We start from the raw sequence: 13,995 nt of genomic DNA on the forward strand, positions 1-13,995 counted from the left end.
ATTTCTGAAAGCCAGGAAAAGAAAAAAATTAGGTGTAAAACACAGGGATTTTGTACCATAGCTTGTAATTAGCAATAGACGCTCTGAATTCATGCAAGTATTCCTACAGTATTCCTCATAGGAAGCTGACCATTGCAGACTCTGAAACGTGTTTTCAAACTTTACCGAAGTATCATCACCATATGGTAGCTAATGCCAATTGCGATTAAACGGAGGCACAAAGAACAAGAAGCTTTTCCAGGATAAGAGAACAATACAGCAATTAATGAAATGCTGACATTCTGAACTGGACACTAATGTTCACTCTGAGATAACTGAAAATGCTATCCACATATAATGCGAATCTTTTAGCATTTATCCAGCTTATATGATAAGGAAGGAAAAAAAAGTTCCATCAACCCACCACTTCATTATTTCATTATCAGAATGATTCATGCAGTATTTTAAGTAACTATGAACTAACGTACCATATTCCAAGGATTACAGCAAGCTCTTCTGCACACAAATCAGGTACCTGGTACTGATCAGCATCTGCTAATTTTATCTCATTAAGCACTGTATCATCATTTAAATCACAATTCTGTTGGAGGGGAAAAAAATATTTTAAAATAGGTAGGAATAGTTGCAGAGAAATTGATGCCTTCAAAATATATATTAAAAAAAAAGACTTGTTTGAAAAGGATAATACAAACATCATAAAATGACAAAATGGGAAGTAATTAACCATGATTATGATAGGATAACTAACTAATAGACTAAGCCAGTAGAAGGAAGCATCATCCAAACCACTTTTGCTAAAAGTATACTGCTGCATGACTGATTTTTAAAGGTTCCAAATATCCCAATTTTCTTTCTCAAACTCTCAGTTAAACTTACTTCAGCAGCTTTGGGTTCATTAAAAGGACATATGAATATAGTATTTTATTAGCAAGGATAATATATTTCATTCCAGGTTATACCTACAACCTAAACCAGCATTGCCATTTTTATTGAAACGATGTCATTATTTTATTCCGAACTAAAGTCCTTATCAGATATAGACTACAAAGGCAAATTCTTCATAAAGTTGTGAATAACTGGAAAAAGTAGTCATACAGTATCCCAGTTAGGGACCCTCTGAGAACAATGCATCATATCATTGAGTTCTAGGTAAGTTGGACTTGAAGTCTGCAACTAAGTCTGACATCAAGTGGCCTCCCTCGAGCTCTCACTATCCTTAAATGGGTTGTTATATATAGTTCTATCATAAGCACAAGTTGTGACATATATGCAGTCAATGTCTTTTCATCAAATTGAATACAACACTAAGGACGTATGAATGGACAAACAAAAAAGCTAGGATAGTCTCTTAAGATATTTGTGCATTCAATTTAGAAATAGAGAAGTACTGTCAAATTCTTTTGCTTAAGATCCCTGCTTGACCTGGAACTCTATCAAGGCATAACCTTTTTTTATAAAGGCTCTCTAACCTGAAGAATAAATCTTGGACCATAATGTCTCAATCTCTCTCTGGCTTCTTTAGCAAGTTCAAATAACTTTAAATCCTGACCAGAACTTCTCCTCATGAAGAAAAATGCCACTCCAAAACAATTCAGTGGTTGTTGAGCAATTTATAATTGAAGTCATCATGCACACCCTTAGGACCAGTACGGCCAAGTCGCATCATTCATGCCAGTAAGAATACCTAGACCAATTTCCTATCTTCACGCTGTTACTAAATATGTCTGTCAGTCCTTTGGAATCCGTGCGTTTCTGTGATGCCTTGCAGGCTATTTTGAAAATCTGTCTCACCTGTTTTCCTAACTCCATCATTCTTCGGCACTAGAAATTAATACATAAACTGTAGAAGATCATAGTTGCAAACATGCTTTTAGTTGAGTAGCCACACCTGTCTTGCAGACTGTCATATGCTGTTTTACCTCATGTCCTTTAGTATTGGGCAAACAACTGCCCCACGTCTTTTCCAAAAACTTTCAGAAATCATAAGTTTCTCCTAGGCACCACAAACTTTTCCCTTGCAGACACCCAAGAAAGGCCTCAGCACATTTTCATTTTAAGAAATTAAAACAATTCTTCTCAAATACATACCATTGTTAAGTTTTCTAGAGGTGTTGGAGCTGGACTTAGTTCACTGTGAGGAAGGAGGAATTCATCAGTTCTTTGGACATCCAATATAAGCTGAGCAACATATTTTTCCTGAAATCGTGTTCTCTTTCCCAAAGCACCTACAGAAAATTAATATGTTTGCATTAATGAACACTAAAAACCAGTAATCCCATCATATACTAGAAAGTTGCTCACAAAAAAGCAAAATAAAAAGAGAAACATATTGAGAATTAACTTATGGAATTTAGCAGTGGTTTAACTCTGCTTGATCTCTTTGCAGTGAACTACGTGCATTCTCACTGCTGGCTATGACATACAAAGAAATACATACTACAAACATACAAACAAACCTAGATAGGACACATCGAGGACATGGTTTAGTGGTGGACTTGGCAGTGCTAGATTAATGGTTGGACTCGATGATCTTAAGGGTCTTTTCCAACCTTAACGATTCTATGATTCTATAGGTCTTGCAAAGCCACTTTCAGGTAAATTCCCAATAATTCGCTATATTGTCTCTTGAAACCTCATAGTCATCAAGTTTCATCAGTTCCCCACTTATTCCCTAGCAATAAACCACAAAAAATTGTTTGATTTGCCTGCTAAAAGTTAATGACAACATGGAGACATTTAGGCAAATGAAAATCCCATCATATCTTACAGGCCATCATTTAAAATATTTCAAATCTTCATTTGAGGACTTCAGTCTATGAAGAGGGATCACAGACATGACGTTACCATAATACGGCACATAAGACACTGTAAAAGTAATATGGGAGAGAGTGAAACAGCAAACCAATGAAGGCCGTCTACTGAATTAATCAATATACAGAATGCACAACGTGAAATTCCTCTCAGTGTTGTTTCTTAGTTCTTTATTTGACCCTCAAACAACTTTTACTAGTTTTTAGGGTGGCAATGGACATTTATATCAAACTGAAAAGAAAAACTTGTCTGTTCTTGCTCTGTTAGCAACCTCTTTGCAAGCTGCAATCAGAAATCATAGAACAATTCCAGGATGGTAACTTAGAATAACAGAATCCTAACCAGAGTCAAAACAGAGCTAAAAATTACTCTCTAAAATTTGGAGGTTTGCTTGCTTATTATTACTGTGATACAATGCTCAGATAATGTGAACTGTGAAAGTCCGGTAACAGAAATGGATCCATCCATCCACCAATGCTGATCCACTGTTGCTTTTGCAGAACCAATTAAGATCAAGTTCTTAATTTCATTATCATTTTGAAAATTCTGCAGGACACAAAAAATCTTTGAGGTAACGATGATTGACTGCTCATGTGACAAAGGCCTGAGGATGAGGCCATTGTCAGTAAAAATCACCTGGCACAGGCACTGAAATAGCAGTCACCCCCTTTTCTTCCTGGAGCTGGAAAGAGAGCAGGAGGGAAACTAGAAATTAAACTGATTTCTCCTTTTCTGCCAATCACCCCTTTTAATGGGAAAACCCTGTGTTAATAGTTTATGAAGAAATTTTAAAAGTTCTAAAAATATCACCTTAAAATGGCAAGGCTCACTGCAAAGAAGAGAGACACATACAGAGAGAAATACTGGGTAATGATTCATACTAATTTTACACAGTAGCATTCTATTCTCAATTTTAATAACGCTTGAAAATCATAATGCTGTAATTCACTTCCTATTATGTCTTACTGCTTAAACAGCTGAACAAAACACTTGCAAAGTTATGCTGGTTACCAATAAATTTACTTGCTACCACCCAGAAACTAGCATTTGTTTATGCTCTGAGATGCATACACCCTCCACCCCATTTTTTTTTTTTAGCAAAGAATTCCTTGCTATTACAGGGACAAACCAATAATTTTTATTTGGAAAATACATATCACATGTCTTTAAGCTGGGGGAAAAATTTGCTTGCTCTATAGCACCATATATCCTCACAAAAGAGAGGGAATCTACACAGAGACTTTACTTTCTGGTCCATATTAAAAGTTCCCAGGGATCCATTACTGGGCATGAAAATGATAAGCAGACAATATGCAGATCTCAGAGTTCAGCCTTATTAATCCTCCAGATCTGTTGATGTTAAATTTATTTTGGATTACCACTCTTCATTTTAGTAAATTTATATGCAAGAAGGACCACAGTCTTCTCTTTTACTGGAAATTGTTTTGTGGAGTTATTGATGGTTGTGACTCATTGTGAGGAACATAAGGATGCTTTTTAATAAATGATGAATACAGCACAGACCTGTATTAATGGGACTTATAAAAGTACACAAGCCAAAACAAGTATGACTTATTCATACATTTCTATAATAACTTTGGAAAATATTGGTTCTAAATTCTCTCTTTAAGAACAGCATACATTTCCATGCCATAATAAAACGTTCAACTAGTAAGGATTACAACCATTAAAGAATAAAAACCTCTTAAAAATCCTTTCCTAAAAAGGAAATTCCTTCCAAAAGCCTTAAAAATGTCTTTCCTAGAGGTTGAATTTTTACATTAAAGCAAAGTCTTTTTTGATGATGTAACATTCCTTCTACTTAGCCAAAACATGCATGTCAAATGAACTTGTCTAGAATGCCAACAATTCCCACATGTTCAGTTCAGTTCATTTGCCTTCAGGTTAGACATCCTTCATAACTATTCTAATAGATTTATGGAGATAAACCACAGAACTTTTAGGAGTTTCACAACATTTTTCCAAGAGACTATATCACCACAATCTCTCTCTGGGACTAGCATAACCTCTTGGTAAAGTAATAAAAAATACGAAGAGTTCCACTGCATCCAAACTTTTTTTTTCCCCTCCAAACAAGAGGTTTTTTCCCAGGTTAGAGTTAAGGAAATTATTAATCTGAAATCTAAAAATCTCCTTTAAAGGGAAATAAACCCCAACATGTAGCTGTAAGTTGAGCAATATAAGAGAATAGCGACCTGCCACTTTGATTTCACTTGTTCTTAGTTAATTAAATTTTTTATAGCTTGCGTATCATCACAGGCACTGACGTTTTCAATAAAAAACAAGGAAAATTTAGGTTAATTTTAAACAAAACTACCTTATAATATCAAGTTTACAGTACGTGCCACACGTGGAACACATTATACATACAGTACATGTTGCGCATAGGAAAAAAGAGTAGGATATCAAAATGCATGGAATTCCTTCAAACAAATACATAGAAATTACTCCTATATTTTAAGCAGATACCATTGAATATAACCAATTCATAGTTATGCAAAAACATTACGCCACAAGATTTTCATTACAGATTTTCCTAAGTAAACCTTTAAAACCTTTGAGGAAATGAGCATGGAGTTCCACAAAAGTTGTTTGGTTTTGTGTGGGGTTTTTTTGTGTGTGTTTTTGGGTTTGTTTTGTTAATTAAAATAATAAACTGACTCAGGATATAAGCAGGGGTAGCTGCAGCTCCAATCTAAATATAAAGGAACAGCTAGCCTTGTGACATGCAGTGGTGTAATAGGTAAGGAGGCTGCAAGTTTCAGTTCCTTAGTCCTTTCCACTAATAATTCTATAGAAAAAACTATATAAAGGTTTTTGCATTTCTACTCAGGCACAATCAGAAGTTCTCACACAGAGGAGGTGTGCATCTTATGTTACTTTGATTACTTAGCTGGACCAGCTAGACCAAACAGTCCCGTATCTACACATATAATTTTAAATGAAGTTGCAGGTGCAGCAACCTGATCTGCCCGACTCCAAAGAATAGAATCACAGAATCATTAAGGTTGGAAAAGACCTTTAAGATCATCGAGTCCAACCGGTATCCTAGCACTGCCAAGTCCGCAATTAAACCATGTTCTTAAGCACCACGTCTACCCGTCTTTTAAATACTTCCAGGGATGAAGATAGGTTCTGAAAGGATAATTATAAAGTCTCCAAAGTGATTGAATCCTTGATATTTCTGTTCATCAGAAATTTGACTTTTCTACTTATTTCCTGTGATAACAACAGTCCTGGAAGTGACTTTTAAATGCTATTTACATAGAGTAGATCTAGGCAAGTGGCACAAAAGGCGAAAGACTGCATCAAATCATCATCCAGACTTCTTTATAAGTGTCTACAAACAAACAAAATTATTCATTATGACACCAACCAGTTTCAGGAGTCCCATAACAAGAGATAATTAGACCTAGAATTCGGTATGAAACACGAGAAGGAAGGATCGTAATATCGCAGCTGCTTAGACACCCATATTAGGGGTGATATTGTAACTAGATCGCGTATTTCTTTTCCATTTTCCAAGCAGTGCTAATTCTTAGAAGACAAATAAGTCCTACCTGTTAAAAGTCAAGATTTTTCAAAATATAGTTCTTTTTTACTTGGATATGTAAAAAAACCCCAACAAACCGCAGGTTAATTTGGTCCAACCAACCATCCTCATAGACTGTACAAGCAAAACTTACCTGTAAGATTAATCTGCAGTTTCGTTATGTCTTTAGCTGTACTGAAACATTGTTTAGCTTTTTTATACTCATAGTAATACAAAAATGTATAGGCACACTCAAGATGGAACTGAACTGCCAAGTGCCAGCTTTCACCACCCGTGAACAAAGTTTCTGCTTCTGCCACTGCAAGTTAAGAAAAAGAAAAGCTATCAGCATGCAGTCCAGGAGAATGACATTTTAAAAGTACATTTAAAATACTAGGAGAGAGAGTCTGTTATGCTTAAAGCAGACCTGTTGTTCTTTATACCTCCACACATTTAAAAATCCATAGTTGACGTATAAAAGATATGCACTATTTAAAGCATTTTTCAAGTTTTATATCTAAGAATTACTACTAGAACAAACAAAAGTTAAATCTTCACTTATATTTTACAGCGAAGCTGAATTGGGATATATTACTCTTGCAGGAAATAAACAACTCTAATTGTCCTGGACCTGCTTAAGAACATAGGAACTCAGAATAGAGAGTATTGAGGTAATACCCTCCTCCTTAAGTAGCAGGCTTCAAATGAGAAAGTTTCACCAGCAGATTGAACATTGAATGGGGACTTAGAACTCCTAGTGGGTTTTTTTGTTTTGGTTTGTTTTGGTTTTTTTGTTTGGTTTTTTTTTGGGGGGGGGGTTGGGGGTTTGTTTTTGTTTTTTAATAATTACTGATTTGCTGAGTGATAGAGATCATGTTCTCCATCTGAACAGGAGAAAACACCCTCATAAATAAATCTGAAATCTTTAGGAAAGACAACTTGATATGTTTTCATCCAGCATAGAAGCGTTTGTATTTCTTATATATTTAAATTCTATCAAAACACAGTAAATGACAAAAGAATATTCTTGCATAGTAAAATACAGACCATTAAGTTGAAAACAATTCATGTGAATTATTCTTAAACGGAAGTGGTTTTTTGCTGTGGCCTTTATTTCTTTATTTTGCCGGAAAATATTTACATAATAGAGTTCTTTAAAAGCTCACAGCATCACAGTACCTAAAAAGACTGGTACCTGGGATTAACACAGATGCTGTGGTACTTAAGGGATGCTTAATTTTTCAAACATACTTTATTAAGATTGTTTAATGAAAGCAAATTGGTAATTTAAAAATATTGCTCCAATGGTTTTCAACTAAAGTTGGATAGAGAATGCAGCGGGCTACAACTTAATCCTTAAAAAACAACCCTCAAGAGGCTACAACTATTTGAAAACAAAGTCTGTGCAACTTAATCCCTGCTTTTAACACAAAGTCTACTTTAAACACATTACTTCAAAACTGAGAAAGTTAGCTGAATGTTAACCTCACATTTAAGTAATGTATACTTATCATTACAAAGTGATCTGAGGCTTTAATGCTTTTGTCTATATTTATTATTAAACACATTCTCTTTTTAAAAGAGAGAGTAATGCCCACAGGACGATAAAACATCTACCTTTCTAACAAAAGCTTTGTTTTTTGTAAAAAGAGTAAAAAAAAAAATTCATTAAATGATTTAGGACATCTGCCATCTTTCCCTGCTTTTCACACTCAGCACATATACAATGTCACTCTGATAGTTTCCCAAAGGGCAAAATTCCTCTTTATATAAGGAAAAAAATAAAATGGAGTTTTCTATGAGGTATTATTAAAAGCACTCAAAAATGCACTGAGGGTTTTATACAAATGCAAACATAGATTTGCATTGACTCTTTGAGCCACTAAATCCTGAAGGGCTGTTGTCAGTGCAACAAAGCTTACAAGATACTGAATGTGCAGATATACATGTGGAAACCGCACAAAAATGCAACTTTCCATTGAATGATTTCTATTTAATGGGAAAAAAACAGGTTATAGTCTATAATCATACATTACTTCTTGATTTTCCATAGCTAACAAGTTTCAGTGATCTGAATATAAAATTACTTGTGCTAAAACCATATATACCACTATAACAAATTAAAGTGATTCATTGAGAAGCGGTCTTACCACTCCCTCTCTAAATATCACTTACTTACAGTGCTTATCGCAAAACTTGGTAAGTTTAGGCATTTGAGACTTCAAGGACCTTTGTGGAAAGCTTCACATCATTACTAGTATTGATGTAGCTTCACAGAAGCACTGATGTCCCAAACTTAAGACATCCCTCTGGCATCCCATGCCATGTTTGGCACAGGGCCAAACGGATGGGAAACTGGGCCGAGCGCTGTTGGTTTTGCATAACAGCTGCTTCAGAACAGCAGGGAATCACTGCAGCTGCCTTCTGCTCAGGTGATGATGTTGACTTTACACACGAGAACAACATATTTTAAATAGAAAAGATAATTTCTCCTGAATTTGAAGGTCTTTTTCTCTAGTAATTAAGACAAATTTTCTAGTCAAGTTGACACAGAATAAGCAAGTGGGTGTTTCAAGCCCTAATCATAGACTATTTAAAACATTTCTTAAATATTTATTTTATGGAATATGAAGGTACTTGTTTGAAATACTAGATGGCTTTAATTAGAAAGCAAATAAACTGTTAGAGGCAGCAAAACCTGCCTGGAAAAACTCACTACAGATCCAAGTGTACTTTACACCATCTTCTCTGAAAACCATATCCAGGAGTCTCAAAACAGGTCACTGAAAACAGACTTCTTAGTACTTATTATCTGTGCATATGCAGCACACAGATCAGCGCTGCACAAACTACTGTATCTTTACCCAGTATCACCTAGTCAAGTGAATTTTAACTCATTTTATTTTATTTTATTCTTCTTTTTCAATTTTGTTCCAAGTTTTTAGGTATTTCCAAGAAGAAAAAGTCAGTCACATAAATGTGCTACAAATTTCTCTATTACAGATTTTATCTACTTAACAGAACCCAGAAGTGTTTTCACGTACTATGCATTCTCCAAAGTTAACATAATAAAACTATACTGTCAAACAAGAATGGCAGTACTTGAATAGAACTGCAAAACCACTCGTATCTAAACATCTTTCATGCTGGACATCTCTGGAATGCATACTCAGAACAACAAAAAAATTATCTAGAAATGAACACAGGACTACTTACAGTTTCTAAGCATTTTTAAAAAAATATTACAGACATATCTCCTTAATCTTTCTTACCTGAATGAAGCACACCGGCAGCATTTTTTTCATAATATAAAATTTATAGATATTTTTAGGTAAATATTTAGAAAATACACGTTCTAGAAGTACTGTAAAACCTAACACCCAAATATTCAAGCCTTACTACGTTAAAACTAAGCAACAACAATTTTGTCTCAAAAAGCTTACCCCTAACCATAAAACTAAGCAAAATAACCCTCTCTGGAACAGTTAACCACCTCTATGAAACTCCATATTTAAAATGGCTATGAGAAGTAAGTGGGAGATTAGCTTTTACAACATATCTTGGAAGACACATTTTAAGGAATTTTTATTTTCAATGCAAGCATTTAAACAGGCTAAACTTGTAAGATTAACTCCACTACACTGACAACACCTATTTTTGAAGTAAAACTCAATTTGCTATAATTTAATTTGGAAACTGAAAATGCAACTTAGATTTCATTCTTTGCACCTGTTGAAGTCCAACCGCCATCTCTAGTCCTTAGTCCATAAATTAACATGCCAACTAAGTTATCATGATGTGCTTAAATTACACCTGTCAATTACTTCAATATGTACATCAAATCAGCAACACTTCCAACTTCCCAAGAACCACAAATTTTAAAGTTACAGACCAAGGAATAAGTAGAATTTAATCTTAAGATTACCACACCTGTGCAAGATAACTCTAGAAGTTAGTTCAAGATTCTCTAATAAAGTATAAAAAAAACCCCAAAAATCATAGTTTACATCAATTGCAACAAAACACTTCCACTCAATGCTCTTACTGGATGCTAAAAGCACTGGAGTCAGCTGCCTCTTCACTGCAGAGGACCCAGTAAAATCCTCTGCTCAATTTCATTACTGTTCTAACATCTTTGTTACCTATTCGGAAGGTCTTCGAGGACCAAAACCCACTTCATATAGTTTACATATAATTTGCATGGCCTAAACCTACATATGGTTCAGATCAAAAAAGCTCCATTAGGTATGGTAGGAGAGGGGAGACTTGAAACTTGGGCATGTAAGATTGCCTTCTTTGTAAAAATAAAACATACATGACAATTCATCTCTAAATGCAATAGAAAATTTCTTAAATGTAATTGGTTGAAAATTTCAGGTTTGTGAAGTTAAATGAAGAATCTTTAGCTAATTAAGCAGTGAGGGGCCAATGTACATAAAAGCTTCCCTCCTTTTTCAAGCTTTATCAATTGCTCTAGCAAATAATATTAACAGCCTATATATGAGTTTGTTCCTCTTAGAAAAAATCCCAAGCAATATAATTACATTTGACATGTTAACTTTCTACATTATACTTTTGTAAACATAAATATATATATATATTACATAATTTAGTTTTAACGTCTATTTTCTCTATATATAATGCAGAGAGGTAACAAATCTCAAAACTTAGGTGGGGATAGAGAAAACAGGAAAAAAAGAAGTTTATTTCCCCCATGAAGATACAGAAGAACAAGGACACTCCCTTTGCAAACCAAAATAAGCTCAGTTAAATAAGGAATGAAAACTGTACAGAATGGCTTCAAATGAGCTTATGATAAGTTAACAGTGCTAAGCACGGGGGGAGGAAAACCTTTGTCTACAATCACATATTCCCATTTTCATCCTAGAGTCTGGAAAACAGCATGTGCCATACAAGTCCGTGTCAATTTACGCAAATTCTGTTCCCTCTCTACTCTCTGTAGTTACATAAACATCTGATAAGCATCATGTTGCAAGAATTGTGCTTACAAACACTGCCCTCCTCCCCCCCGCCCTGATATCTTACAACTGATGCTCTAGCCAATAAACCAAGTAATTAGAAACATACCTTGTTTTATACAGGTCTGGGCGAGAGTAAATAGCTCAGGTGATCTCTCCTCTAACAACTGCTGGTGAATATTCACATATCTTAGAGTCCACCAAGATAATGTCTGAAAGAAAATATGGATGCTTCAAGGTAACAACAAGTATAGATCCTTCTTAAAAAAAGAAAAAAAGACAATGGCTTTAAAATATAGATTTCCTAATCTATTCGATTCCAATTTCTAAAAAATACGAACTCAACCAAAATAGTTGTTTTATATAAGACGTGAGCACTAACCCAGCATAAAGATGAACATATTCAAGCAGCTCTACAGTGTTGTAAGTGTTTGATGGGCTTTTCCTCTGTTAATTTTTCTAGCTGCTCTTTGGACCCTGCAAATCTTTAGGACCACAATCTGGTAAGAAACTCTGTGAACACAAGATAAAAGAAATACTTGGGTATGCTTATTTTGGAGCAGCCACTTGCTACTTTGATTTCATACCTCCTAATTCTTGTAACAGAAAGATAAAAAAAAAGAAAAGCTGCTTCCTACTTATCTTCTTTCATGTCACATTCATGATTTTACTAGACAGCCATGATTTCACACTTCAGTCATCTTTCCAGCCTGAAGTGTCCTAGGCTATTTAGTTACTTTTTGTATGGAAGCCATTCAGTATTTCTGATCATCCAGTGTTGCCCTTCTATGCATTTTTTCCTGTTCTGTTTAATCTTTTTTTGATTCTTCAGGTGGGGGTAGAAAGAAGACAGAGAGGTGGAAGACCAGAACTGCTCATGAGAACACCTTACAATCAAAACTGCAAGTATTAATGTTTGCATGTGGAATTTCAGAAGGGCAAATACCTTACTGAACTAAGTAATCATTCTATAGCAGAGCTGAATCACAGCTCAGGAAATACCTGATTTTAGAAAACTGTGTACACAAAACAAGTTCCCCAGCATATCTTATCCCTCTCTAGCTGCACCAGGCGGAAATGCATGGAAAAGCTAATTGATAATGTAATATTCTAATCTCAAAGTTATACTTAAGATTATAATCTGTGAACGTAAGGCATACCTCTACACAAGCTCTAATGATTACTAGTTATTCTGCTACTGTTAGCACACCAATCATTTTCTATGAAACAGATGTTTGAGTGCTTCTGAGAGGCACCTATCTTCTGAACTTTTTATACAGGTATGCTTACATCAGACTGACCTAAGGGTTGTACAGTATTCAAGCAAAAACATCTAACCCAATCACATGTAGTTGACTGTAATGTCCCTAGCAAGGAACCATCAAAAAGAATAGCAGCATCTATTTCAAAAAGCAATGAAAGGTGACTTTTGATACCAAGCTGAACAAAGTAAAAGCACACAAACAACAGACTTTGTGAAAAAGGTCAAATCCCAGTATTTCATCACTTATTTAGAAACCTAAAGGCAATTTAAATAAGAAGTTTCAAATTACTGCAGTTTCGCCTTATTATAATGGAAGTATTCATTTTTCCACACAACCGAGTATCCAGCTTAATGACACAATTTCCTGAGGCCTGATGCTTGCCACTCAGAAATGTTAGAATCAAAGAGAACATATTTATAAAATTTCAGGTAAGCCAGCTGAGCTCTGTACACTATTCTATTGTAGATAGTTAGCTTTTTGGGAGCCAAGTTAAGAATTTCTGGATGATTTTTAAGCATTTAATCTGCCATGTACAATGGCATTTTTTAATAAAACAGGGCTTCATTAGTGCTTGGATAATATATTTCAGAGCATTTTACCATGTTTTAAATTTATTTGCACTAATGTTAAGCATGGATATTAAGAGACTTCCTTTGAAACAAGCTGAAATGAGAAAGAATGGCAAGCTTTAATTGCTACCTTGACCTGTTGATGAAAGCAGTTTTTATCAGTTGCTGCCTTTGAACTACTATCCAGGCTTGACGTAGCCACAAGTAACTGAACCTCCCCTGGGTAGAAGGCGGCCCCCCATTATGCCAGTCGGAGAGGAGGCAGCAAGGGAATTCTCTATACTAGGTACATCTTCTGCCTCCCTGACTGACCCAATTGCTGAAATTCAACAGCACTCATCTGTGAATAACAGGGAAAACGATGGAAGAGCTTGGCTTCCAGAAATGCAATACAGCCAACATCTCCCACACAGTTTAATTCATCACTCATACAAAGACCCAGCTGGGAATGGATGTTGTCAGCCAAGCATAAAGAGGGACCATGTGGCATTTTGATCTCCAGCCAAATTCTGTTCAACTGGAATGCAATAAAGACAAGTTGCTGCTGTTAGAAGTCCCCCAGTTCCAGAGAGTCCTGCTACCAACCAGCCTGCTGCTAAACTACAAAGGGGACAGAGACAAAAACCCTCTTGAGAAGAGGTTCATCATATCTGCTTGTTTTTAATGTACAAGGACAACAGAAAATTAATGTAGCGTCCACATGTATGCCTGCAGAAGAGGTAGAGGACAATGACAAAAGAGAGGACTTCCTTGGCATCTAGAACCCATGGCTTAGAATTCATACAGTAATGGTTAACAGTATCCCAGAGCTTGTTAAA

General features: G+C 35.3%; 1 protein-coding gene across 2 annotated transcripts in view; it reads right to left on the reverse strand.

Moving 5' to 3' along the window:
• TTC27 (tetratricopeptide repeat domain 27) overlaps positions 1-13,995 on the reverse strand; it is a 130,709-nt gene that overhangs the window by 98,777 nt on the left and 17,937 nt on the right. For both annotated transcript variants that reach the window (XM_087777218.1, XM_087777219.1), the window contains 4 exons: positions 11,453-11,555; positions 6,519-6,683; positions 2,089-2,225; positions 468-580 (listed from right to left, as the gene is read on the reverse strand). In XM_087777218.1, coding sequence (XP_087633344.1) covers positions 468-580; positions 2,089-2,225; positions 6,519-6,683; positions 11,453-11,555 — 518 coding nt within the window. The remainder of the gene's footprint in view (positions 1-467; positions 581-2,088; positions 2,226-6,518; positions 6,684-11,452; positions 11,556-13,995) is intronic.

Source organism: Nipponia nippon, unplaced genomic scaffold (assembly GCF_047370975.1).
Source record: "Nipponia nippon isolate SJK-2023a ecotype South Korea unplaced genomic scaffold, ASM4737097v1 scaffold_4, whole genome shotgun sequence".
NCBI lineage: Eukaryota > Metazoa > Chordata > Aves > Pelecaniformes > Threskiornithidae > Nipponia > Nipponia nippon.